The sequence below is a fragment of the Pseudogymnoascus destructans genome (assembly GCF_001641265.1).
Source record: "Pseudogymnoascus destructans isolate 20631-21 unplaced genomic scaffold scaffold_2, whole genome shotgun sequence".
Classification (NCBI taxonomy): Eukaryota; Fungi; Ascomycota; class Leotiomycetes; order Thelebolales; family Thelebolaceae; genus Pseudogymnoascus; species Pseudogymnoascus destructans.
In genome coordinates, this window is record NW_020167521.1 from 1,543,870 (window position 1) to 1,569,472 (window position 25,603).

General features: G+C 49.6%; 10 protein-coding genes across 10 annotated transcripts; 4 read left to right on the plus strand and 6 right to left on the minus strand.

Moving 5' to 3' along the window:
• Positions 1-552: 552 nt before the first annotated feature.
• On the plus strand, positions 553-4,872 carry NST1 (Stress response protein nst1). The gene is made up of 4 exons (XM_024464813.1): positions 553-768; positions 863-2,046; positions 2,101-2,378; positions 2,427-4,872. The coding sequence occupies exons 2-4, from the start codon at positions 921-923 to the stop codon at positions 4,596-4,598; spliced, it is 3,576 nt and encodes a 1,191-aa protein (XP_024327894.1). The 5' UTR covers positions 553-768; positions 863-920; the 3' UTR covers positions 4,599-4,872.
• On the minus strand, positions 4,849-7,032 carry VC83_01129 (uncharacterized protein). Its single transcript, XM_024464814.1, has 2 exons — positions 6,002-7,032; positions 4,849-5,937 (listed from the first exon to the last, which is right to left on the minus strand). The coding sequence occupies exons 1-2, from the start codon at positions 6,773-6,775 to the stop codon at positions 5,080-5,082; spliced, it is 1,632 nt and encodes a 543-aa protein (XP_024327893.1). The 5' UTR covers positions 6,776-7,032; the 3' UTR covers positions 4,849-5,079.
• Positions 7,033-9,867, minus strand: IML2 (Mitochondrial outer membrane protein iml2). The gene is made up of 2 exons (XM_024464815.1): positions 7,478-9,867; positions 7,033-7,427 (listed from the first exon to the last, which is right to left on the minus strand). The coding sequence occupies exons 1-2, from the start codon at positions 9,397-9,399 to the stop codon at positions 7,184-7,186; spliced, it is 2,166 nt and encodes a 721-aa protein (XP_024327575.1). The 5' UTR covers positions 9,400-9,867; the 3' UTR covers positions 7,033-7,183.
• Positions 9,868-10,763, plus strand: SEM1 (26S proteasome complex subunit). The gene is made up of 3 exons (XM_024464816.1): positions 9,868-10,064; positions 10,381-10,483; positions 10,571-10,763. The coding sequence occupies exons 1-3, from the start codon at positions 9,935-9,937 to the stop codon at positions 10,602-10,604; spliced, it is 267 nt and encodes an 88-aa protein (XP_024327576.1). The 5' UTR covers positions 9,868-9,934; the 3' UTR covers positions 10,605-10,763.
• Positions 10,764-12,564, minus strand: PGK1 (phosphoglycerate kinase). Its single transcript, XM_024464817.1, has 3 exons — positions 12,218-12,564; positions 11,725-12,145; positions 10,764-11,655 (listed from the first exon to the last, which is right to left on the minus strand). The coding sequence occupies exons 1-3, from the start codon at positions 12,281-12,283 to the stop codon at positions 10,889-10,891; spliced, it is 1,254 nt and encodes a 417-aa protein (XP_024327573.1). The 5' UTR covers positions 12,284-12,564; the 3' UTR covers positions 10,764-10,888.
• Positions 12,565-12,587: 23 nt separating this feature from the next.
• VC83_01133 (uncharacterized protein) lies at positions 12,588-13,881 on the minus strand. The gene is made up of 4 exons (XM_024464818.1): positions 13,730-13,881; positions 13,551-13,641; positions 12,951-13,498; positions 12,588-12,892 (listed from the first exon to the last, which is right to left on the minus strand). Exons 1-4 carry the CDS (start codon positions 13,796-13,798, stop codon positions 12,761-12,763), a joined length of 840 nt encoding a protein of 279 aa, XP_024327574.1. The 5' UTR covers positions 13,799-13,881; the 3' UTR covers positions 12,588-12,760.
• A 283-nt stretch (positions 13,882-14,164) lies between these two features.
• On the minus strand, positions 14,165-16,833 carry VC83_01134 (uncharacterized protein). Its single transcript, XM_024464819.1, has 6 exons — positions 16,473-16,833; positions 16,402-16,421; positions 16,253-16,353; positions 15,974-16,198; positions 15,309-15,917; positions 14,165-15,258 (listed from the first exon to the last, which is right to left on the minus strand). Exons 1-6 carry the CDS (start codon positions 16,540-16,542, stop codon positions 14,313-14,315), a joined length of 1,971 nt encoding a protein of 656 aa, XP_024327579.1. The 5' UTR covers positions 16,543-16,833; the 3' UTR covers positions 14,165-14,312.
• Positions 16,834-17,004: 171 nt separating this feature from the next.
• VC83_01135 (uncharacterized protein) lies at positions 17,005-20,449 on the plus strand. The gene is made up of 4 exons (XM_024464820.1): positions 17,005-17,723; positions 17,787-18,285; positions 18,341-19,091; positions 19,145-20,449. The coding sequence occupies exons 1-4, from the start codon at positions 17,565-17,567 to the stop codon at positions 20,271-20,273; spliced, it is 2,538 nt and encodes an 845-aa protein (XP_024327580.1). The 5' UTR covers positions 17,005-17,564; the 3' UTR covers positions 20,274-20,449.
• A 136-nt stretch (positions 20,450-20,585) lies between these two features.
• VC83_01136 (uncharacterized protein) lies at positions 20,586-22,742 on the minus strand. The gene is made up of 2 exons (XM_024464821.1): positions 22,263-22,742; positions 20,586-22,206 (listed from the first exon to the last, which is right to left on the minus strand). The coding sequence occupies exons 1-2, from the start codon at positions 22,450-22,452 to the stop codon at positions 20,612-20,614; spliced, it is 1,785 nt and encodes a 594-aa protein (XP_024327577.1). The 5' UTR covers positions 22,453-22,742; the 3' UTR covers positions 20,586-20,611.
• A 37-nt stretch (positions 22,743-22,779) lies between these two features.
• Positions 22,780-25,304, plus strand: VC83_01137 (uncharacterized protein; the record flags this gene model as incomplete). Its single annotated transcript, XM_024464822.1, has 4 exons — positions 22,780-22,963; positions 23,013-24,259; positions 24,311-24,427; positions 24,480-25,304. Exons 2-4 carry the CDS (start codon positions 23,462-23,464, stop codon positions 25,302-25,304), a joined length of 1,740 nt encoding a protein of 579 aa, XP_024327578.1. The 5' UTR covers positions 22,780-22,963; positions 23,013-23,461.
• Positions 25,305-25,603: the final 299 nt, after the last annotated feature.

Here is a 25,603-nt window from a genome sequence, read left to right on the forward strand (position 1 = left end):
TCTCATTGAGAATTCAAACTAGATAAATTGAGAGAGAATTTTTTACTCTGTGAAGGGCTACTTTAATACGATGATATTGGATCAGATTACGTAAATATTACTAGAAGCAGGCACATAGAGTGAAAAAAGGAATATAGGCGCTTCGTTGTCGAGAGACTAAGATTTGACGAGAATCAGCACCATTTAAATAATATAGAGAACTTGAAACCTATTTATACGTGTTTATAGAGACTTAGATGCTCCGAGATAATGTTTCATTAGCGTTGGCAGAGAGGTTTCTATTCCAGTCCAGATATGATAAAGCTACCACGTGTCAATGTCGCCAACAAAGGCGCTGTCTGATGCGTCACAGGAAATTTGTCTCTTAATTAAGAATTAGATATAATGGGCTTTATTACCTTTTCGAATAATTATATTTGTTTTTGTAGTTTATTATAAATGCTTCCTTTTATTTCCTTGCCGTTGTCAACAAGGAGACGAGGCTAGCCACTTGTGGCTTGACGTTGCTTTATGCCTGAGGCACAAAGCCATCTTTGACCTTCAAATCCATACCAATGCCAGTCACGATCTCCAGGACCTGCATTTCCCCACCGTTTCTGGGCAAGCCGGACAGAGCTCCGTACTCTTTCAAACATTTGCCTGCCGCCTTATCACAACCTCCCAGACACACCGCGGCATATCTCGACTTTCGTTGATTCTCTGGAGAAGCTGGTCTTGCCGACTTGGAGGGGCAAGTCGCGGGTTGCCACCTACTCATCCATATCGCAGGTACGTCCGACGGAACCAATACTAGTTTAGTCTTTGGCAGCAATTCCCAAACATCCAGGCCGAGCATCTAGTTACTGACATCGTCACGCGCCAGCCAACAGACGTGAGCACCCCCTTCCGTTGGTTGTTTCCAAGCTCCTTGGGGACGCGGAATGCGAACGAACTCAAAACAGCAACCTGCTCAATCGCCTGGCATAGACGCAGTAACCACGACTTCGAAATATACAAACAAGGATGATTCCAAGTTCATAACCATACCAAAATTCTCCAACTCAACCGATTCGTCTGAGACATCCCCAAACATGGCGCAAGCCACAGCGAAGGCAAACGCAGAAGCAATAAACCCATCGCCCGCAGACCAGGCTAGTGCGCCAACTGTAAATAAGAAGAAACAGAAACGAAGGCAAAAACTAGCAGAACAGGCCGCAAAAATAGCAGCAGAAGCAGAGGCTTTAAGTCGAGCGGGCGATGCTCAATCAAGGCCCAGCCCCGGATACCAGGGAGACCAGGCATTCGAAAATACGACAAGCGACCGGGTATACTATAGCGATGACGAGGGAGATGGATACTCCGGGTCATATGAGCACAGCGTGTCTCCGCCGCATAGTTTATCTCCACCGCCTACAAATATGACTGCCAAGCCGGGGAAGAGGAAGGGAAAAGGCAAAAGTGCTCAGTCCGACCAGACCGCCCTGGCAACAGCGGCCGCACCCTCTCAAGCAGTTGGCATGTCGAAGGAAAAGATTTGGAACACATCTTCGCAAGAAGAACGTGAAAGGATCAAGGTCTTTTGGCTTTCTCTTGGAGAGGAAGAGCGCAGGTCCCTCGTCAAAGTGGAGAAAGATGCCGTGCTTAAAAAGATGAAGGAGCAGCAGAAGCATTCGTGTAGTTGCACAGTATGCGGGCGTAAACGCATAGCTATTGAAGAAGAGCTGGAAGTTCTGTATGACGCATACTATGAGGAATTGGAACAATACGCGAATAACCAGCACGGGGACCGACCACCGCCAATGATGCCTGGATCACAGCGCTTTGGCGCTCTAAGTGGCCTTCAACCACCAAATCGATTACCCCCGGCTTTTAATGGTCGACAGCCTTCTCGTGGCCGAATAGTAGAGCAATTTGGAGACGATGAAGAAGATGATGAAGGAGACGAGGAATACAGTGAGGATGAAGCAGAGGAAGAAGATTATATTAGCGACGAGGACCCTCCGGAAGAGATTGCAAGGAGCCACGCAACCGATTTCTTCAACTTTGGGCAGAGTCTCACGGTGCAAGGTAACTATATATATATGCGTGAACTACTCTCCATTATGCTAATGCGATTTCTAGGTGGTATACTCACAGTTGCAGATGATCTTCTGAAAAACGACGGCAAGAAATTCATTGAGATGATGGAACAGTTAGCTGAGCGGAGGATGGCGCGAGAGGAAGATGCTAAAGAACATTATACCCCGAACGGTTACCCGCATCCGAATGGGATGCAAACTCATACACAACACTCACATCATAACCACCCACCGGCCCCTGAGGAAGATGAGGATTATGATGACGAGGAGGAGGAGGATGAGTATGATAGCCAGGATGGGGAGTACGACGAAGAGGAAATGGTACCCTCTCACACCGATGATGCTTTGAATTCGGCTAATCCAGCCCAGGATGCCATGACGGAAGAACAACGTATGGAGGAAGGGCGGAGGATGTTCCAAATATTTGCGGCTAGAATGTTCGAGCAGCGGGTACTCACAGCTTATAAAGAGAAGGTTGCCGCCGAACGCCAAGAAAAGCTTCTACAGGAGCTCGATGAGGAAGACATGGCCATTATGCAGAAGAAGGCAAAGAAAGCTAAGGAGGCCCAGAAGAAAAAGGAGAAAGCTGCGCAAAAGAAGCTGGTCCTTGCCGAGGAGAAAGCCAGACGAGATGCCGAGAAAGCTGCCGAAGAAGCTGCACGACTAGCCGAGGAAGCTGCGAAGGCTGAGGAAGCTCGGCTGAGAGCTGAGGAGAAACGTAGGAAACGTGAAGCTCAGAAGAAGGCCGAAGACGAAGAGCGGTTAAGAAAGGAAGCAGAGAAACAACGCCGGGTTCAAGAGCAGCGAGAACGGCAGGCTGAGCAAGAACGCAAGGCACGAGAAACCAAGGAGCGCGAGAAAAAGGAGAAGGAAGGGCTAAGGCAAAAAGAGAAAGAGGCCAAGGAAGCCAAGGAGAAGGAGCTACGAGAGAAGAAGGAGAAGCAAGAGAAAGAAAGGAAAGAAGCTGAATTGAAGGCCAAGGCAGATAAGGAGGCGGGCGACAACCGTAAGCGCGAAGAGGCCGCCCAACAGCAAAATAAACGCCAACAGCAGCCTATTTCCATTCCCACCCCTGGAGGACACCAATCATGGCAGACGCCAAGCAACCCCCATATTCCTGTTGTTACGCCTGCAATTCCTAAAGGTCCAACGCCTAACCGTCCAGTGAACCTACCTCAAAGAGAACCGGCAGTGCCAATACCCCATACGCCACGGTTTGGTTCCTCAGGGAGTCAGAGCACTTCTCCGAATTCTTCAACTCCTTTACGGAACAGCCCAGGCCCCCAGGTTCTTCCTAGTAGGACTCCATCTCAGCCATTCCTACATCACCCTCAAGCAAATGCACCAATGCATTCTACTCTAAAGGGACCTCAATTGGGGTTTGGGCCTCCGCCATTTCCAGGAATGCAACCACCTATGGGTATGAATGGATTCCAACCCGGTTTGCCCCAAATGGCTCCAGGGTTTGGTGGTAGGATGCATCAAGAACCGATGTTTCCACACCAGTCATTTGGAAACCAATTTCGTCCAATGTCTGGTCACAATGCCGGGCCTATGTACCCTGGAATGAGCAACATGCCTATGCCACAAGGCAGGGGATTACCTGGCCCACACGCTCCTCCGCCGGGATTCATGTCACAGATGTCGAACGGAATGGGGCCTCTATCGCAACCATTTGGCGGCCACAAAGAACCTGGGCCATCCCAGCTGCACAGCAGACAAAAGTCAGGGTCGTTTGACAAACCGTTGTCAGATTCTAATGCACCACCCGCTGCGGGCCAACCTATTGCGCGACCTGCCCCTATTGGTCGCCCTGGAAGCGTGGTTCAAGGCCAGCGTTCTGACGCCGATATCGATGACCTAGCAGGCCACCTTGGAAGCAGTGCATTACTAGATGACTCGGATGAGCCAATCGCTATTAATACTCGACGTTCCAGTGCAGCGCCTGGTAGTCTTAGTCGACAGGGTGGGTTTGGACAGCCATATAGCATGGACCCGTCAGCATTTTCAAGCCCAGGGTCATATGGTACCTGGGGTGGACCTCCCAATCCATTTGGTTCGGGATCTCTACCTGGTCCGGGCTTCATGGGTGGCTGGGGTAACTCGGCACCAAGTGGGTTTGGTAACGTCAGCGGACTACCGGCAAGGCCGTCACAACCTCGGTCTGTTGCCGTACGACTGATGCTCTGCAGAGCATGTAAGCTACTCGAAGGCTCTACACCCGACGGCTTCTTTCCTATCAATGCTGTTCGCGAGCAAATCAACCGCATCAACACAACTCGCGATGACATTGTATTCGACAAAGAGCTACTAGATCTGTGCGAGACAGAAGGCAACCCAAATAATGGCGGTGGATTCTTCGATGTACGGAACAAGCGAGATGGCCGCGTCTTGATTCGGCACGAACCCGACTCAGGGGGTGGCTCTCTTCGGCCTGTCGGTGCACCTGGTGATATAGGCAGCCCGATTGCCACCAGCGCTAACGCAACGCCCTCGAATCGATTCTCGTCCGGGATGTCAGGGCCAGGCTCGGGGTTCTAATATCCTTACCTGTACGGCAACTTTGATTTTGCGTTCTCTCTCATTTTGTGTGCATTGCAAGACAAGCAGGGGCTACGGCTATTTCTGCACTTGCTACCTTTGGTGTTAACTCTTACCTCCACGCTGCGGATGCGGCTGTTGTATCTGTTTAGCGAGGCTGATATATTGGAACTAGGACTTGCTAATGAATGAATGCGAGCTGATCCGCACATTTAAGCTACTCACATGCCGTCTTCATTCATGATTGTGACTCCTTTGATTATATGAAAGGCCTAGAGACTTGTACTATTTACATTCGCCCATATTCTCTTAGCAGGTGATGTCTGTTGTATTCTGTATAAAATCCTTCTAGGGCCTGAGATATTATAATTGAGGCGCATGTATGCCCATAGGTTTGCCACTTCTGAATCCAACCCTATAACTCCCTAGAAATGACCCCAAACTCCCATTAATGCAATCATCATGCAAATCGCCGCTACCGCTATCTCGCAGCTTGCCTCTTCCCATTATTGCCATTATTCCCATTCCTACTCCTATCATAATCCAGAACCTTCCTCTTCCCCTGATGCTTCGCCTTGCGCCACTTACAGTACAGCGTCAGTGCATCTTTAAGCACCACAAACAAGCATCCCCCCACGATGCTCCTGCCCCACTTCTCCTGCAGCAACCCCGTCGCTTGCTGCTGCTGTAAGCTAAATTTCTTCACCGGCTTCATGACCCAGGTTGACGGTGCAGTGCGGAAAATCAAGTCGCCCATGAGCGAAGAGACGGCTGGGAAGAAGAGCGCACCGATCATAGAGCGTGCGACTTGCGCCGTGGATATGTTCTGTCTAAACTCCCAGGGCTCGTTACCTGCTGCTGGGACCCCATTAGGCGGCGCAGGTTGACCTGCCAGTGGTGGTGGCGGTTGCCCTTCCTGTGGAGCTCCAGCCTGTTGCGGTTCTCCTTGTGGTTCCTCAGCCTGTGGTTGGTTGTGCAGAGGTATTTCTATATTCTGCGGCTGCCCTTCAGGAGCATCCAGGTTGAGGTTTATATGTGGTGGCGGGACGTCTTGTGGGTTTAGTGCGCCATGCCCCTCTTCAACATTGATGATTTCCACTTCGAAATCTAGAATGTTGCCCTCGTTCGCGCGGGCGTGCTGTCCATGAGCGACGTCTTCGGCGGTCTCGCCTTCGCGCGGTCTACGCTGAACAGCGAGGTTCCAGCCGTTCTCAAGGTCCGCAAAAAGGGAGGAGTAAAGCTCGTTATAGGCAGAGCGTATGTATGGGAGGGTGGCGAGGGCGAGGCCGGGGGATGGCGGCCAGTGTGGGATATGGTGGTTTTGAGGGAATAAAAGGTACTGGTATTTGTTAGATCGTTTTCGACAGCAGCTTGGGAAGATCCATGGATATTAGGTCACTTACCATTATGGGCAGCATCGAGAATGTGCGGTCCGCGATGTGGGTGCGGGATAGGAGAAGCGCAGGGGCAATTAAAGGTGCAACTCCAAAGACCCAGGTACCACCCGAAGTAGGTACGAACGGATCCGTCATTCTGAGGACTGTAAAGAACCAGTCTATGACAGCGCCTGGAAGGATCTGTCGGATTAATGACGGAGTCTCCCTTGCTGCGAATAGCATCCGACGCCCCTCCCCCCCACCGAATACCAGCTCTATAGCGTTGAACCCATACACCATAGACCCAGAATATAGGCATCCAAGCAGCATGCCTGCCCCAGTGGGGAAAAGCAATTGTTGTCCGATGGCGGAAACAAGGTCCGTAACGGCGACTATAAGCTCGATTGGCCTTTCCACCTTGATTTCAGACTTGCATTGCGGGCATAACACCTTCCTGCTCAGACTCGTTCCCCCAGATGGCTGTGCCTGGATGTCGGTTATCCATTCTAGCAGGCACTCTTCGTGGGCTTGGAGATTGCAGGGACATGGCGACCGCCATTGTGAGTGCTCTGGGGAGTCGTCGCCCTCATCTTGGAGGCAAATCCAACAGTGCCGAGGTTCAGCCCTCTCGGATTCGAAGGGACCACGCGCATCCGTTTTAGTTTCGTTCTCTTGACTGCTCTCTGGCCGCGAATCTTGTGGGACATCCACTATAACGCCAGAATCTGTTAGATTTGAAGGGTCCTGGATCGGAGACTCTGGGGGTGGGCTGCTCATGTTCCTTGCGGGGATCTGGGACATGGCTGGGCGCGAGTATAGCGATGCTGGTGGTGCTCCAGGGGAGGTGTTCGCATTCGAATGTAAGATTCGCTATGGCGCCATATACTCTGGAAGTGATAAGACTACTAAACTGACATAAAACATTGTCAAAGAACTTGCCACTGCCGCTAACCTGTATTTGGCCTACGGCAGCCTCATATCGACGAGGCTATAACTTTGGTATCAAGCGACGACGCAGAACAGTAAGTTGGCATGTGGGAACAAACCGATGAATATCAACTGAAACTGCTTTCAAACTGCTTTTATTCCACGCCAAAGAACGCCAAATCTCTTCTATCAGTTTATATGTAAGAAGCATTGCATTAGCCAATAAATGCTTTTCTCTACTCCAAACCCATATGTATCCAATCCAAGCCCTGTCCCAATAATTTACACTCTTGGGCGACATCTTTTGATCGTATCTAATCCGGTAGTAACCTTCATCCCAATACGAGCGTCCAAAACATATGATGTCTCCCATTTTGCTACCTTGTTTAGCCATTCCTCGCACTCCGCTAGCTTAGCTTTGCTATCCGTGCCTGGCAGGTCTCTTTCCATCCATGATATCACTGCCATTTCGTAATATGAAGAGGGACAATTCCAGTCGTCGTAGAGGTGGCCCTTGAAGACATTCCTAGTCAATAGGTTAGAATATGAGCAGTAACAGAACTCTTGTGGGCTTACTTGTCGCGGCTGGTGAGATTCTCTGTAAGCAGCTGCCGCGCTTCGGTGAATTTCCCAAGATATCTCAGAACAGCCCCATGCATTAACGATTGAAGTCCGACTTCATCCATATTATCCTTGAACTTCTCCGGGTAAGTGGCATTGTCCCATTTCAAGGTCTGCAGGGAGACTTGCAGCTCTTCTGACCGCATCCTCTTGTAGCCGTTCCACAAATAGATTATTTCCTCCAGGGGGCTGACACCAATGGCGTCCACAAGATCGACCTTCCATTCCTTCTCACGTTCTTCCCATTTCTGAACTTTGCGGGCCACGTAAATATCAAATGGTAGTTGCTTCGCCATGAAGCGTTTTTTCCCGGTTAACGTTGGAGCCTTCCGTAACAGTCCTGTGGCCCTGTCTTTGTGCTTCTTCGCAAGCTCTGGATTAGAAATTCTGTGTTTCCGGTATAGTTCCACTTGTGCTGATCCAGCAGCGAAGATATATAAAGGATGGCTCCAGCTGTTCAATGTCGTACATTCGACGAAGCTTTCTGTGCAAAGTTCGAACTCGTGGAGACTCATAGAACACAAACTTTTTTCGAACATATTCAATGCCAGAATTTGCTTCGTTTTACTATCTTGGTTGTTGTTGAGAATTTGGATTGCACCCTTTAAATTGCGGTTCGTAGCCTCTTTTCTGGCCTCTTCTAGGCGCCACAACCGGGAAGTTGGGTAGCGTGACTTCATGGTCTCAATAAGGTCGTTGCATTTAGTCATTGAAAATGCTGTGGAATCATCCTCTCTCGCATCCTTATCGGTGAGAACAATATCGCAAAATCCAACAACGGCATTGTAGTAGCTCAGCAGTACAAGCCCAGCGACAGCGCCATTGATGTTGTCAAACTTAGTCGCCTGCCATAAGAGCCTTATACCCCGTCCACGATCACCTTGGAAGCCTATGATGTAAAGGAGCTTGTTAAAAGCTGGAGGGACCATGGAAATAATCAAAAGGACGAGTCCGTAGCATAAATTGGTGCCAGAGTGGATAAAGAGGTCCATGGGATTGGCAAAAAAGTCGGCTTCAGGGGCATGGTGAGATGATGCTATATCTGTAGCTGTTCGCAGCATCTCACCTTCCTTTTCGCCCTTTGCTGAACCATTGGCGGCTCGGAGCTCATATTCCTCATTGGAAATAGTGTGGCCTAGGTAATTCGCCGTAGCTTCGATTTCTGCCTTCGATTCATCTGCATCCATAAATTCTAAATCGCTATCGTCTGGAGTCTTTTTCACCGACTCTGCATCTATTGTGGCCAGGTTCGTTTGGCTAACGTCTCTCGAGTCCGTTAAATCCATAAATTCTCCTTCATCGAAGCTCCCAGGCATAGACGGTCTTCTTGGCGCATCTTCATTTGAAGTACTTTTCTCGCCCCGTTGTTTGCGCATGAATGCCGCCTCCTCCTGTATGATCGAATCCAGCGTAAAGTAGGCCTTTCTTAGCTTATAAAACCCTTTAATGCTCTCCGTCAAGCTCTCGTTCAGCACGCCAACCACTGCGCTCATCATCTGCGATTCTGCGTAGCATAATGCATACTCTGCTCCGGGAGAATACAGCCTTGAATGGTATGACTTGTGGTCCTTTTGCGCCCGCTTTAGATCGGCCCAAGATGATGCCTCAGCCGCCGCAAGTCTGTTGGATGCTTCTTTCATAACATCCTGTTCAAATCCCAAGACTGATCGCAAAAACTGAGTTACCCCGCGGCCGAGATAATGGAAGGAGGACATCTCTTCGTGCAGAGCATTGTCCGCCGCATCGACGTCATCCGACATAATCCATATTACAGCTGCCAGGGCATGCTCGAGTTGTTTCAGCTCATCAGCTGGAGTTTTGGGCGAAGTTACAGGCTCTGGTTTTGCTGCGCCGCGAAGCCATCCGAGGCCGACCATGATGTAGTCTCCGAGCGGTGCTGTGGAAACTGGCCCTGGGGAGGTTGAACAAATTCACACGAAGGAGGCGAATGCTGACATGGAGGGTTATAGAAAACCAAGGGTCCCACAAGTTCCGTCTGGGGAAAGGGTTTAAGCAAGAAAGAACGACGGGGTACGAAGGAAATCGAGCATATACAGTAATATTTACACAATGGAAAAAATAAGGAAGAAGTAACGTTGGATCCTCTCGCGGCTGTGACCGGGGCCGCCTCAACCTGCTTCAAGGCTTTCACACATTTACATCATCTACGAGCTGAATTAACCCCCAATAACGCCGATGGATCCGACCCTGCCAAATCGCGCTAATTGCTTATCGCGTTTGCGCTTCTGCATTAGGTAGACTTCGTCTACGGATGGCTCTAGCTCCATCTGTGCATTTCAAAGCCGCAACTGGTCTATCGCGACAAGGACATACGACTCCCAATAACTCTTCGCAATCTACAACACAACCGTATTTCTTGACAGCCACAACGAACACATAAAGCCAAGCACGATGTCCACAGCTCCAGCTTCTGGCAAGGTGCCAGCAAACAACAAGGCAGAGGCCGCGACACCTGCCAAAGACTCGAAGCCGACTGTTACCTTGGAGGAGGATGACGAGTTTGAGGACTTCCCTGTAGATGGTAGGAAGAATATGCTTTTCGTTGGACTTTTTGCATCACTATCTATTTATCGGCTGCTTTAATACTGGCCCGCACGAGATAAAACGCCGAAAGACGCCCCAACCAAGCTCTCAACTCCGAAGGCACCAAGTGGCGGTCTTGTGTGTCCATTGGCGACGCAATCTATCAGATCTCACAGATGCTGCGAAGTGGTTTCTAGGAACTTGCCAGCGCAGGCAATCTACTTCAACCTCGTCGTGGGCTCTGCGTCTTCATTATGAACTGAGCCATGCACATACACAACAAGCAAGAGCTAAAGCTAACTAAGTCATCACAGATTGGACACAAGAAGAGACCGAAGTACCAGATAACAACACACATCTTTGGGAGGAGAGCTGGGACGATGATGATACCAGCGAGGACTTCTCTGCACAGTTGAAGTATGTCAGCATCCTACATGCACCTCAGAACCCCAACCACGCCTTCCCGAGTATAATATCAGCATACTAACGCGACATCTATCACAGGGAGGAACTAAAGAAGGCGAGCAAAAAGAGGTGAACTGGGAGTTTGGAAGCTAAAGGGAGACACATTATATTCGGAGTCAGGAAGGCCAACCACCAATGCAATGCATAGCATAGAAGGCAGCTGTTTGCGCAAATAATACGAACGCCTCACACAAGCTATCGAACCATGAGATCATTTGTGACTTCGAAACACATGTGCAGATATGCTATTTTATGCTATCACATTCCAAGCTCATAAGCGCAGTTTTGATTTTAGAGATAGATCTAGCAACATCAGAGCTGCTCTAAATTGCTATACGTGCCTGCACTTTTCTAAATCTACTTACTCGACAGGGCAGAGACACCGGGGAGCTCCTTGCCCTCCAACAGCTCCAAGCTGGCACCGCCACCAGTGGAGACGTGGCTCAGCTTGTCCTCAACACCGTACTTGGCCGCAACGGTCGCGGTGTCACCACCTCCGATGATGACAGTCTTTCCGTTTTGTGCGGCGGCAACAGCACAATCCAGGATCGTCTTGGTGCCATTGGCGAAGGCCTCGAACTCGAAGACACCTGGTGGGCCGTTCCAGAGGATGGTCTTGGCCTCGTTAATGGTCTGGTTGATGAGCTCGATGGACTTGGGTCCGGCGTCGAGTCCCATCCATCCGTCAGGAATGCCGAGCTCATCAGTGGCGGTGCCAGTCTTGGCATCAGGGGAGAACTTGTCGCCGGTGATGTAGTCAACCGGCAGGACAAGCTTGACGTTGTTCTTCTTGGCCTTCTCGACCAGGTCGCCGACGATCTTGCTGCCAGCCTCATCGAACAAGCTGTTACCAATCTTGACGCCCTCAAGGGTCTTCTTGAAGGTGAAAGACATGCCACCGCAGATGACGAGCGAGTCGACCTTTCCGAGAAGGTTGTCGATCAGCTGGATCTTGTCGCTGACCTTGGAACCTCCGAGGATGGCGAGGAATGGGCGCTCAGGGCTCTCAATGGCCTTGGCGAAGTACTCGAGCTCCTTCTTCATGAGGAAGCCGGAGGCCTTCTGTGGGGTGTTGACACCGACCATGGAGCTGTGAGCGCGGTGAGCGGTTCCGAAAGCGTCGTCTAATTATATGTTAGAATCTAACCGCCGTTTGAAAGTGAAGTGACTGCTAGAAATTGAGTAATACTTACTGATGAAGATATCCGCAAGCTTGGTAAGGTCTGCACGGAACTTGTCAACGCTCTCTTTCGAAGCCTTGACCTTATTTCCCTCAGCATCCTTGCTGCTTCCCTCCTCCTCGGCGTGGAAGCGCAAGTTCTCCAAGAGAACAACCTCGCCGTTCTTGGCGTTGTTGACAATCTCCTCAACCTTTGGTCCGACGCAGTCGGGGGCGAAGGTGACGCTGCGGCCAAGAAGCTTCTCGAGCTCTGGAACGACAGGCTTGAGCGAAAACTCCTCGTTGACCTTTCCATCAGGGCGGCCCAAGTGGGACATCAAGACAACAGTCTTGGCGCCGTTGTCGAGAGCATACTTGATGGTTGGGATGGCACCGGCAATACGCTGTGTGTTGGTGACGTTCTTCTTGGAGTCGAGGGGAACGTTGAAGTCGACCTGTTTACAGAACCGTTGTCAATGATGTATTTTACAAGAGGATAAACACCTCCATAAGCTGAGTCAACGTACTCTGATCAGGACCTTCTTGTCCTTGACGGTCACGTCAGTGATGGATAACTTGTTGGAGAGAGACATGGCGATTATTTTGCAATAGTTATTTGCAATTGAAAAGCACGAAAATGTAAGAAAGGTTGAGATGCTTCGTGGCTGCGGGATGAAACGGATAAGCGTTTTCGGCGAGGGGTCTTGTAAAAGTACCCCTCCTATTGAGATTTGGTGGGGTGATGCTATTACCTATCGACGAGCTTACCCCCTGCGAGATCCATAGCCGATGACATCGTCCATTCCATCACGTGAAATCGACAATACGATTACCAATGTATGATTCAACGAAGTTGTTCAAGAAATACTCGGAGAAAAATATAGTATAACTTTATTTAACGCCCAAGAATATGATCTAGATGCTCCGCCTTTTCGACCACGACGCCCCCTTTGACCAAGAACCGTATGTCCTTAAATATAATCCATGAATCCATGCCCATCTACCCTATGACAGTTGATATGAGCGTGTCAAGTATGAAACATGTACAAATACAACACTTCATCACGCCCCTAATCGGAATATTCCCTCCGCAGTTGCGCCCTCTGAGGTGTTACTGGAGATCCGGCCTCCTTCACGTCCTCCGCCGCATTCGTAAGTGACAAGTATGCTGTCCACGCGATTCCGATAGTAGATACGAATGGCTACAAATAATGTATTAGTAGAGGCCGAGTGTATGGGATACAATGAGATGTGTCTTACCAACTGGAAATGGATTGGAATTACGCGGAAGTTCAATATCTGAACCGCCGGCCAGAGGACATAGTTAGCCTTCAGCGTCGGCACAAACATATCTTGTAGTTTATGCACGACCTGCTTCATTTTCCCTCCTTCAGCAACCGTCATAGCCGTGAAGAAGAGACAGAGGCCAAACGGCGCGAATATCAGCTGATCAAACGCAACCCTCTTCATTGCCGGTCCGAGCGCACTTCCCTTCGTAATCGGGAACGACTTGCTCAGGAACTGGAACCACTTGAACTGCACCGGGGCAATCATACAGCCGTATCCCACAAATCTAGACAGCCGCTCGAAGTCGAATGGCGGAGGAAGGATCTTGGATTCTGGAATGAGGTCCTCCACGTGGAAAGGGTTTCTCTTGTCAAGCTCGTGGATCTCGACTGCAAATGGGTCGTCTATGTTATTTGGGCCGCCGGGTTTTCGGAGGGCGCGTTCGCGGATTTCAGTTATGCTTTGGGCAACTGTGTCGGCGATGCCACTGAGGACGGCGTTTGACGCCATCATCGTAAGGACTGAAGGCCAATTAGTGAACGCCATGACAAGGGAGCTGCTGGATTGGCATACTTGGATGTTCGGCATAGTAGCCGTGGAATTTGGCTACGAGCCTCGACATGATTGCAAGTTCTATAAAGGCGATTATAGCATGGAGAAGCGGCTGTGTGGTGGAGAGGTCTCATCAGCAATGGGTTCGAAACAAACAATTGCACCAGGCATCACGAAATCGCAACATGTATCCCACTTACAGTATTCCAGTAGGTATATGTGGTGTTTAGGTATCGTAGTAACTTTCGCCTCTGTATATCGAACACCATGGCTGCGACCTTGGGAATGAGGAGTTGAAGGTTGAGGTATCGAAGGCGGATCCGATGTCATGATCGACGCCTATCTATGACGTCTGTCTGGGGTGACTAGGGGTTGTTGGGAGGTCCAAGCGCCAAGAGCTCGTCATTCATACGACACGACAAACCTGGGGAATATAGTCGCTAATTGAACAAACTCTTGACGACAAACTCTGAAGAGAAACCTAAGAGTTATGATGTTCTATTGACAGGCTTTGATGGAAGATTCGTTGAGCCGTCTGTCGAAGCACTGCTTGTTTAGGATATTATGTAAATCAATACAGGGATTCTCGCTTTGGGAGGAGGTAACCGAAGTTTGTGTATTAGACTCTGGAGTGGTTAAGGTTTAGATTGTCTGAACATTTTATTTCTATTCTCAGGACATCTTAAAATGATAGGCTATTAAATAAAATCAAACATGGATAAGTTAAGGATCTCCAGGAGCCATGTCTCCAGCACTCTGACGAGCCAATCGACAACCTCTCGTTCATCCCTTATATATGTCCTCGGTGAATCGATCTATACTCCATCCATCTCCCAGCTGTGACTGTGACTGGGAAGGAGGAGAACTTTTATAATCAGTTCCAGGGACTGTAGTGCCGGGAGAGCTTGAATTTCTAATATCCTGGTGATATTGCTGCTGCTGTTGCTGTTGCTGCTCTTCTTGCCGCCTGTATAACTCGCCCAGCATACCTGTCGATTGTGCCTCGAAACTAGACTTGAGCGCTTTCGAATCATCCCAACGCTCACCATAAGTCTTCAGTGCCTCAATAATCTGCTCGATACAGATAATGCTCCGGCTAATGTTATCTGTACGCCCCATATTTGGGATTGGGGGCGGAGGTGGCCCGCCTGGAATGGTGTTAACGAATGGAATGATTCCTTGCAGAAGTGCATTGAGGTTATCAGGAAGTACAGCGATGAACTGGCTTCCAATAAAGTAGACCCTGAGGGCGTCATGATATGTGTAGAATGCGGTATTGATGGGGTCCTTGGCGATGGGTAATAGTTTTTGAATATAAGACATGCAATATTCGAATATGAGTGTCTTGCCCAATTCTGACACTAACGGGAATCGGCATGACGGCGCCAAGCAATAGACGTAGCTATATAGTAGCTCTAAATCGAAAAGTTCTCGTGTGGCCTGAGGGAGATGTTTTGGTAGATTTTCGGACCAGGTGCGCATTTCATAACACATCTGCCAGAGATATTGAGATGAGTGATGAAGAGGGTCGCGGCTCGACTGAAAAAGCTCTTGGTACCAAGTGGATTGAGCTTTCCGCAGTTGGAATATGAGGAGTGATGCATCGAGGGCTGGCAGTTTCGAAATTGGGCTTTCTGGGTCAGCTGTCGAAGAAAGATCTGCTGGAAATGCTACGGTGATGGCGTCGTCCGTAAATGAGAATGGTCGTGCATGTACCATGCTGATAGATCTATGTTGCGTGAGCACAAGCATATCAGTGATATATGGCATGTACATTACCTGTCAAGTCCATATGCAGAGTAGAATATCTTTCGCCGTTGTTGAAGAGCCTTCTTGTCAATCGCCTGCTCTTTTGGTGGATCCTGGTGATAACCCAAGTCGACTGCAGCGCGGCAAGTGAATCCTATCAATTGCCAACTGTCAAAGTGTGCCGGGTCCAACGTGGAATATTGCACAAGCAGAATCAACGCTTGGATCTGCTGTGGGTAGCCGGGCATCAGGACGCGGTCGGCAAATTTGAGTGCTCGCACAACAAAATCAACGCCATCCTTATAGAAGGTATCTGTGCTGCTGCGGGACTGGCACATGGAGCCTATCGCCAAAACCATATACAGTATCCAATAATCGAAGTCCTCAACATGCTGTTGTGGATTTTCTTGATAGACCGCATCCAATGCGTTAAAGAGGGCAGTCTCTGGAAATGCTGGAAACAGGGACAACACGTTTTCCAAATAATACTGAAGTAGCCCCATAGCTGTTTGCCTCGAGGGCATTTGTTGATTCTTCAGCCTTGGCAATGGCTCATTGAGAGACGCTGCCAAAATAAGCCTAGCAAAGGTTAAGCTTGTAGTTTTCGTGTCGAAGTCTCGCATGGTGGCATTGACAGTCCTATAAAAGTTAGGAACGGGTACGGTCAACGTTGGGTAAGGAAAAGGGGGTCAAACATAAACCCAAAGTCAGACACAAGTTCATTGACATCGGTGGCCTCCCGCCGTCGAGCAGCCTTTCCTTGGATGGCCGCACGAATAGCAGCCAGTGAGTCTTTTCGATCGGGGGGGGGCATAGGCGGGCTATCGCCTTCGTGCATAGTGACAGATGCATTTCTCATCTTCGCATATGCTATGCGTTTCTCGAGCTTTTCCACTCGTGATTCGAGAGATGCAACATAGCTTTATATTCGTCAGCATATGCCTCCAACCGCCCAGTTCCCCACTACAACTGACCTCCTTTCTTTTCCTTTTGCAAATTGGTCATTAGAGCTCGAACATTCATTCTCCCTACCACTCTTTTCACACGCCGTGCAAGCGGGGAGCTTGCCGTCACACTAATGGATGTAAGTAGCAAACCTCTAATACACCTCCAGAGCACATGCCTTGATCTTTGCTGCACGGCCTATGAAAAAAATTAGGGCCATGTTTTAATTCCTGAGTTTCATGAACTCACATCTTGAGCACGCGGCTACTGGCCGAGAGACCCTTAACAATGGCGAATCAAGGGCAGTATACCGATGCATAATGCCCTTTCCGACGCCCGGCTCCCGACGCCCGACGCTTTCGGCAGAAATGAGGGTGTTTGGGAAAGTAAGACGTGCAGGATAGAGACGGAGATGTTTCTATGCTAAGTAAGTGGGGTGAAGAGGGGAAGCAAATGATACGACGAGTTGCAGCAAGGTGATGTTGTGCACTTAACTCCTTTGGTGTTCTAGGCTCAACTCTGTCGCGGCCCGTGCGCGGGTGGATTGGAGCCAAGGACGGATGGTACCCAACTGGTACTTGTAATTGTTTGCATTTCGCACGTCTTCATGCATGTCGACAGGCAAAATGACCAAGTCAACACAGGGTCCACATTGTCTTTTTAGCGACATTCCAGTACTATTCTCGTAACTCCCCAGTATGAATTGAACAAGTACCCGCTTCATTTTGAACCCCAGAGAAACGGCGTACGGAGTAGTACTCCGTCCTCCGTATTGGCATTTAGTTGTGCCGGTCTTCTCCGTGGGCCAACCACGCCGGCGCTTAAGATTTGAGCACTCGAGTCCTCTGGAGACAGGAATCCAATATGTACGGAATCTCTCGCTGAGTGTGTTGTACATTGTATGTACTGCACACAAACAGTATAACTTTGACATTATTATTTGGTTGGTACATCATCTTCCAAATCTGTAAAGCCACTCCCCCACCAAGTCTAACCTACACCTCTGTTGTGGGATTGTTCCCCTCCACAAACACAAACTACGGTTCTGTCAGTTTGCTCCAGTGGGCACTTCCAACACTACTCCTATGGCCGCATATACCCAGCGAAGATGAAATGCGCCACCAAGGACTGTGATGACCAACGACGAATCTCAATCGCACATTAACCGGTCGTCTCCATATTTCGCATCAACCCCGGAACGAGTCGCCTCGAGAGCCTCGGGTGGCTAGCAGTTGCGAGACACAGCTTCTCCAGAGACAACTGCTCATTGCTGAGGTCGCCCCAGCATGCGCAGTATTCTCCTCGCGAACAGCAATTAATATACTCTGAGCTCCAGAGCAAATGGATGTAGCCGAAGCTTTTCGGCAGGGCCTGGGGTCGGTGAGCAAGGCACGAGAGGCTCGAACCCCTCGCGCGAGGGAGAGCAGCCATGAGAGCGACGGGAACTCGAACTCACCAAGAATCGCGCACACATTAGCCGCATGTTGCCGATGTCGACAGGTTAGTACCTCTTGATACAGCGATAATAGGCTTTCATGTTGCCGTTTACTAATGCTCTGATAGAGAAAGACGCGGTGCGACCCAACCCTTCCGAAGTGCCTGCCCTGCGAACGAAAGGGCTCTGTCTGCGAATATTATGATACCACGAAAAACAAGAAGATATCTCGAACCTATGTGATCCGCCTCCAGGATCGAGTCCGCGCCCTACAACTGGAACTAGGACGATATGTTGACGATGATGATGCTCAAATTAAGACGGAGGATTCGATACGTCCTGGAGGTCTCGTTCGATTGGAGGAGGACGATGAGATGCCACGATATCTTGGGCCCTCGAGCGGCATTGCCATGACGAGATTGGTGATGGAGGAAGCTAGGCGCTACACAGATTCCAGGAGCATTCGTGAACTTGTGCCGGAGGTTAGCACTCGACGAGCTCCCGGCCAGTCTCCGGAGTCCATCCAAGAGAGGATGAAATCATACCCGATGATCAGTGCCATTCCAGCAGATCGATTGCCAAATCGATCAGTGACTGATAAGCTGATAGAAGTCTTCAATCAAAAAGGTCGGTCATTAAATTTCCCGCTCTATTGAACGAGTAGCGATTAACCAATTCGCAGCTCAGTATCTTTTCCCTACCTTACATGAGCCTACATTTTATAAGGAATGTGATGAAGTTTATGCTGGCGGTACAGACCCGGTTAAGAACTTTATTGTGCGAATAGTTCTAGCCATCAGCATGCAGAAGCTTGATTCGCAATATGCGGGCCTGGCGGATAGCTACTACTTGGCTGCCATGCAAAGCGTTGATGAAGTGGTGCGGCCAAAAGATCTCAGGACATTACAATGCCTCGTCCTGATAGCACAATATTCCCTCTTGACGCCTACCAAGACACCGATATACTACATAGTTGGCCTCGCAACGAGATTATGCCAGCAGTTAGGCCTCACAGAAGAGAAGACCATTGTTCAGGGCGTGTCTCTTGGGCAAGTTGATCCACTACAGATGGACATGAGAAGGCGCTTATCATGGATTGTACTCTCGATGGAGTTTGGGCTGGCGCATAGCCTTGGTCGTCCCAATGGATATGCCACTGGTCAAGACCATGTCGATGTCGGCTTCTTTGCCACAGTCGATGATGAATACATCACGCCGGGTGGGATCACTACCAACCAGATATCAGAAAAGAAGGTCATGGCGGTTCATTTCTTCAAAATGCGTTTGCTACAAGCTGAAATACGCCGAGTACTGTACCAAAGGAAACGGTCTGAGCCCAAAAACGACTCACACCCTTGGTTCCCTCAGATGGAAGAAAAACTTCAATCTTGGCTAGAAGCAGCCCCTGAGAACCCTAGCTGGAGCAAACCTTGGTATGGCAAATTTCCTTCAGATCGTTTCGAATATTCGCTAACCCTTCTCATAGGTTTACTGGCAAGGTCAACACCATGATTGTATTCCTTTTTCGCCCTTCTCCTCAGGTTCCAAAGCCATCTGCTCGTGGCGCTATAATGTGCTACGACGCCTCAGCGTATAATATCAAGATGCAACACCATCAGATGGACAATCCTTCTGTGGACGTTACTTGGATCTTCCTTCAGAGCCTGTTCATGGCTGTGAACACACTTCTCTGGTCGATATCATACCCAGACGTGAGAAGTCTGCACCCGAAAGAAGAACTTGAAGAACTCCTCGAGTTGGCGGTAGGCGTGATGGTCCGCTGTACCGACCGATGGCCTGGTAGCAAACCCGCGTCAGAGCTTTATCAACGGCTTGGGCGAGCGTGTTTCAAGGCCTATGATGGTGGAAAGGTTTCCGATTCCTCCTCTTCACTCTCGGCAAACTCACCTGCATCAATCAACGAATCCATGTCATCCCCATTTTCTTACCACTCAAATATTACTGCGTCATCCATAGCGTATTCTCAGAATTCACAAGAGCCAGCTCCAACTTTCAGCTACGTGTTTAACCAGTCTCCTGAGAATACTGCGGCAAATGAGTACCACCAGAACGTTCGATTCCAGCAACAGCAGCCTACATTTCGGTCAGATTCCATTTTCATGCAGCCGGCGACTCGCTCGACAGATCGACGCTTCAGTTACTTCCCTCCTGAGTATGGGCAAGTAGAGCCACAGTCGTACCAGATTCAGCCAGAGCAACCTCAATCGCAGCAGGCTCAACAGCAACCACAGCAGCCTCAACCACAGCTACCTCAACCACAGCTACCTCAGCAACAGCAGCCACTACCGCCTCAGTGGGGCCCTACACCTGTTCAGACTGCCACATTGCCAATGCAAGCCCCAGGACCCACAACGGCCCAACAAAGTTTCAACAGTCTGGATGAGACCAACTACTTCATCCAACCGACGTACAACTTTGGGCCACTAGTATATACCGATCAAGACTATGATACGCAGACAGACCGTATGGGGAGCTTGAGCTACAGCCAACAGGTGGAACTCATGGAGAGCCTGGAGACTAATGGGCTTGATGGCATTGATGATTACCTGGGGTTGGTCCCGCCGACTTATTATAATCCGTCGAGTGCGCTATGACGATAATCATGTCTAACAGTAGCTGCACTAAGGGATTATGGATGATCTTGTAGCGCAGCTCCGAAGCTGCGGTTATAGAACTCCATGGCTTCATTTTTGGCTAACGGAGTTGATTGGTTACGATGAGACATGACATTTTGGCGTAACAGGGCGTATAATCCGTCGAGTGCGCTATGACGATAATCATGTCTAACAGTAGCTGCACTAAGGGATTATGGATTGCGGGGTATTGCATTAGACATTATTTGGAAATCACTTGGGGGACTCGAGCGGGAACATTTGAAGAGAGATCTTGGGGGAGTAGTAGGAGGATTTAAACCTCTATAAATGATTTATATTTATTTAGCCCCAGAAACAACTATACTCGGCAGATCCTTGATATCAACATGCTCCTGTGTCCCCAAATCCACAACTCGCACCGCCTCCAGGCCCAGCACCCCGCTTTGGAGCGAAATAAACCGCAGCTCGGTCATGTGACATGCGCTGGGTGCCAGGGGGCCAACACGAACGTCGGTGCTGTAGCATATGATGTCGGCGCACTCGATGCCGGCGCCCTTCTGCGCGGCGTGTAGGATATTCTCGTCGAGCACTGCGTCCGCGATGTCGGTGTTGGCGCCGCCAGAAGCTGCTTTCTGCTGTGTGTACGAGCTTGAGAGCGGCCGGTTCGTCGGGGCGCGGTGGTGCGAAGAGGATTGGATTCTACGCTTTGCGATCGGGATGAGTGCCAGCTTGCGCGAGTGGTCAGAGCGGTTCACGACGAAGACGGTCCAGGTGAAGAAGTCGCCTTGGTAGATTGGGGTTGTTGGGGCGGTGAAGGTCATGGTGACGCCAAAGTCGGGGACGGAGAGGGAACGCTGGTGTTTGGTTGTGAATTCGATGGTGGGAAGAGCATCGGGTCGGGATGCGGCGAGCGAGGTGTTTAGGGCCTCGTGGTTGGAGGATATGCTTAGCTGGGCTGAGCGGTGGTCGCGCTGGATGGTTGCGCTTGGGTTTCCGAAGCCGGGGTTCAGGGGGGGCGCGAAGTCAACGCTTGTGGCCCAAATCATGGTGATTTTTGGCAGGCAGTTGGAAGAGACGCAGACGGTGCCAGTGACGGTGACGCGTAGCGGCTTTACTGGGTTTGAAGATTGCTCCAGAGGAGTGCGTGAGAGGCGATATACTAAGGTGACATCGTCTTTTGGAAGGCAGTCCATGGGAAGTGCCATATCAGGGGCTGTGTTCAGATCTTCAACGTTTCCGTCAGTAAGCTTAAAATCAATTGACGACAAGCTGAGGGAGTTGCCAGCCCATGGGGTGGCCTCTATGTCTAAGGAGGCGAAAATGCAAGGGTTGCTTTGTGTGTTGTTTGGTCTTGCATAACGTGCTCGTAGTTGGAATGCAGGTAATATCTTAAGAGGGCGCGCAGGTGCTATCCTCAATGGGCTGAGAGAATCAGCCTCGCCTGGTGAAACTGGTTTAACCCGTGAGACCCGTAGAGCAGATAGGCGGGGCATGGCATCTCCAAGAGCCGGATCCCCGTTGAAGGATTCAAACAGGTTGATTCCTGAAGGCATCTGACTGGGCAGGTATTCGTTCTGCCGAATCATCGCCTTCAGCTGCTTTGCTGTTTTTAAGTTCGCGGAAATTGAAAAGACGACGGAAGGGCTTTGGAGGCGCAGCCTACCAGGCCTTGTGAGAGGGACTGGGAACTTCCAGACCACTAAAAGACTCGTTTTATCGTCCTCCCCGGGACTTTTAATGATAACAGGTGCATCTTTGAGCTGATCATTTGATCCTGAATAAATCAATTCATGACCGGACTGGCCTTGTGGATCTGTCAGTGCATTGACAACGTTGGCATCTACCGTGACCACCAGCCGGTCAAGGTATCGATGAACAGCCCTTTCATCCAAATGTGGTGTCTGTAAAACAACATAGACATTCAATATTTCATCTATAATCTAGTGATAAGTAAGATATGAATTTTCGATGAGCCAATCATTTACTCACCAAAGAATATGGTTTGCCTCAGGGCCATGTCCTGAAGAGCCGCTTCTACATCGCCATTTTTTGCAAGTGAAGTCCGCAGCCCTTCTTCAAGACTTAATTCTGTAAATTCCGGGACAATTGTCTGAATAATTGAAGTTTCCACAAATTCCAAGCTGCCACGAGACTGTTGTGGATGGTCATCGTCAGACATCTCGATTCTCAAAGCTTATATACCCCCCTCCCTGTAATATATATACAGGACAGAACAGAAGTCGGTAAGCTGACTCCAAAACAAAACATAAATGATTTCTGCAATTTTATGCTCCAGCCTCGCAAAGGTCGCTTGGATTAAATTCAGGTGTTAGTTGTGGCTTATTGTGAATCCGAAGTGCATTGTTGCATCTCTCCTTTAAGTTCCTGGCACGGTGGCTACTGCCGTATCACAATCTTGATTGGATAACGCCTTCCAGGTGTACTACGCCGCAAATTGACCTTCGAGACCACTAGCGCAGGCGACCTCCAAATACTTTGATAGTCCTAACATTTTCCGTAACGTTATTCCATCAACATCAACCAGAATAATGAACGGCATCAATGGGCACATGGCCCCTCCGGGCCTTTGGCAAGAGGCGCGCAATGCCGAAGGGCGAGTGTATTACTACAACACTATCACCAAAGCGACCCAGTGGACCAAACCTGAGGAGCTCATGACTGTAGTGGAGGTAAGATAAACAACGGTATTAGGCATTGAAATAAGCTAACACAAAACAGCGCGCTCTGGCCGATCAACCATGGAAGGAATACACTGCTGAAGGTGGCCGTAAATACTGGTATAATACCGAAAGCAAACAGAGCTCGTGGGAGATGCCCGCGGTCTTCAAGGATGCGCTTTCGAAAGAAGCTGTTCCTGCGCAAGCCGCGACGCCATCGTAAGTTACACTTCTTATTATCCACCTTATATATGCCGATCTGATCTATTTAGTGCCCCGAAATTTGTTGCTGGAGGAGGTTTCTCGCAGTACGATCAGCCACGCGACAGAGAGCCGGTTGGCGAAGCTCGTCAAATCGCATATGGCAACGATGTCAACGGAAGCAGAGCCCAAGTGTTCGTGCCCGCAAATACCGACCCCGACTATTCAACTTTCGAAGAAGCAGAGACAGCGTTTTTGAAGCTTCTCCGACGAAGCGGAGTGAGGCCGGATTGGACTTGGGAAGAGGCCATGCGCGCGATTATCAGAGATCCACAATACAGAGCTTTGAAAGATCCAAAAGATCGCAAGGCGGCTTTTGAGAAATTCGCGGTCGAGGTGCGCCTAGAAGAAAAGGATCGGGCGAAGGAGAGGCTTACCAAGCTTCGTACGGATTTCAGCACTATGCTGCGAAGTCACCCTGAGATCAAGCATTATTCACGCTGGAAGACTGTTAGACCTATCATTGAAGGCGAAACGATCTTCAGGTCCACAGACGACGACAATGAGCGGCGCCAACTATTCGAAGATTACATTATTGAGTTAAAGAAGACAAACATGGAGCGCGAGGCTTCAACTCGCAGGGCCGCTATGGACGAGCTTGTTGAGATCATGCATGGTCTTAACCTGGAACCGTACACTAGATGGGCAGAGGCACAAGGTATCATCCAATCAAACCAGCGATTCAAAGGTGATGAGAAATTTCAGACACTCACGAAATCTGATATGTTGACCGCTTTCGAGAATCATATCAAGTCTCTGGAGAGAACATTCAACGATGCTCGCCAACAGCAGAAAAATCAGAAATCGAGACGAGAACGCCAGAACCGCGACCGCTTCATTGACCTTCTGAATGACTTGAGGAAAGCTGGAAAGATCAAGGCTGGGGCTAAATGGAGTCAAGTATACCCCTTAGTTCAATCTGACGAAAGGTACACCAATATGCTCGGTCAACCAGGCTCTACGCCACTGGATTTGTTTTGGGACATTGTTGAAGAAGAGGAACGAGCCTTGCGTGGAACTCGGAATGATATATTGGACGTGTTGGATGTTTGTAATCCCCCTTTTTCCGTCGAGTTTACCTTTATTAACGCCTTACAGGACAAACGTTTTGAGATACAGCAGAAGACCACCTTTGAGGAGTTCCTTACCCTTATGCAAACAGACCGGCGTACTGCTAACATCGATCGAGACGCTTTGTCTTTGATATTTGGAAGGGTGAGTTGAATCAAAATCTTTGGGTTCCGCGTGCTTTGCTGACAGATTATAGCTGCATGAGAAGGTATCTCGTCGAAATGAAGACGACAAACATATGGCAGAGCGAAAGCAACGCCGTGCTGTAGATGACCTGCGATCTTACATGAAACATCTGGAGCCTCCAATCAAGGCGGATGACACTTATGAGAAGGTTAAGCCTCGCATTGAGCGATCAGGAGAGTACCTTGCCCTTCCCATTGATGATCTACGCCGCTCTGCTTTCGATAAGGTTATTCGTCGTTTGAAAGACAAGGAAAATGATGAGAGAGATCGAGCCAAGCGCCGTGACAGAGAGTCTATCGAGAGATCAAGCTATCGAGATGGGGAAAGAGAGAGAATTGACAGGGATAGAGGTGAGAGATCTCACCGAAATGGTGTCCGCCATGCTAGGCCAAGTCGCAGCCCCGAGCCCGATGCATACGAGGCAGACAGACGCAAGGCTATCGCCGATCGTGAGAAGAACTACCGCAAAGGTAACGTTGCAGATACTCTACTCTCACCTGCCCGCCGAGGAAGCGATCGGTCTGAAAGGGATCGCGACTTTGATAGGTCTCACAGAAGCCGGCGTGATGATCCTCTCGATCACCATGAGAGGGATCCCCGCGACAAGAGAGAGCGAGATGACGACCGCGAGAGGCTCTATAGGAGGAGAGGTGACCCAAGGGGTAGCATTGATGAGTTGCCCTATGGTGATGAGAGGCCGAGTTCGGTCAGGCGTAGAAGGGCTGACAGTGACCTTGAAAGCGGGGGTAGCAAAAGGGATTCTAAGGTTCGTCGATTTTCTAAAAACTGTGCTCAGCGTGATCACAATTTCGGCCGTCTGGCCTCCCCGTATTAGGAGTAGGTATGCTTGACCAACAAGATCTCTAAGAGTATTGCTCTCGAGGTTTCAAACAATAGTTGTTGTTGTGGTTAAAGAAGCTAAGCTCAAAGAGACTCCCGGCCGATGGTGGGGTTGGAGAAATGACATATTATAACTCCCACGATACCACGTAACAACATTTGTGATATAGTAAGAACATTGCCCTAACATTACATTTCTATAGAGGACAAGGAGGGAACGAACCCCGCCACGAGAGTCTCCCGCACAGGACCGTGCCTTGAAGGCTAAGACGCCAACCACAACATTGCCGCCAA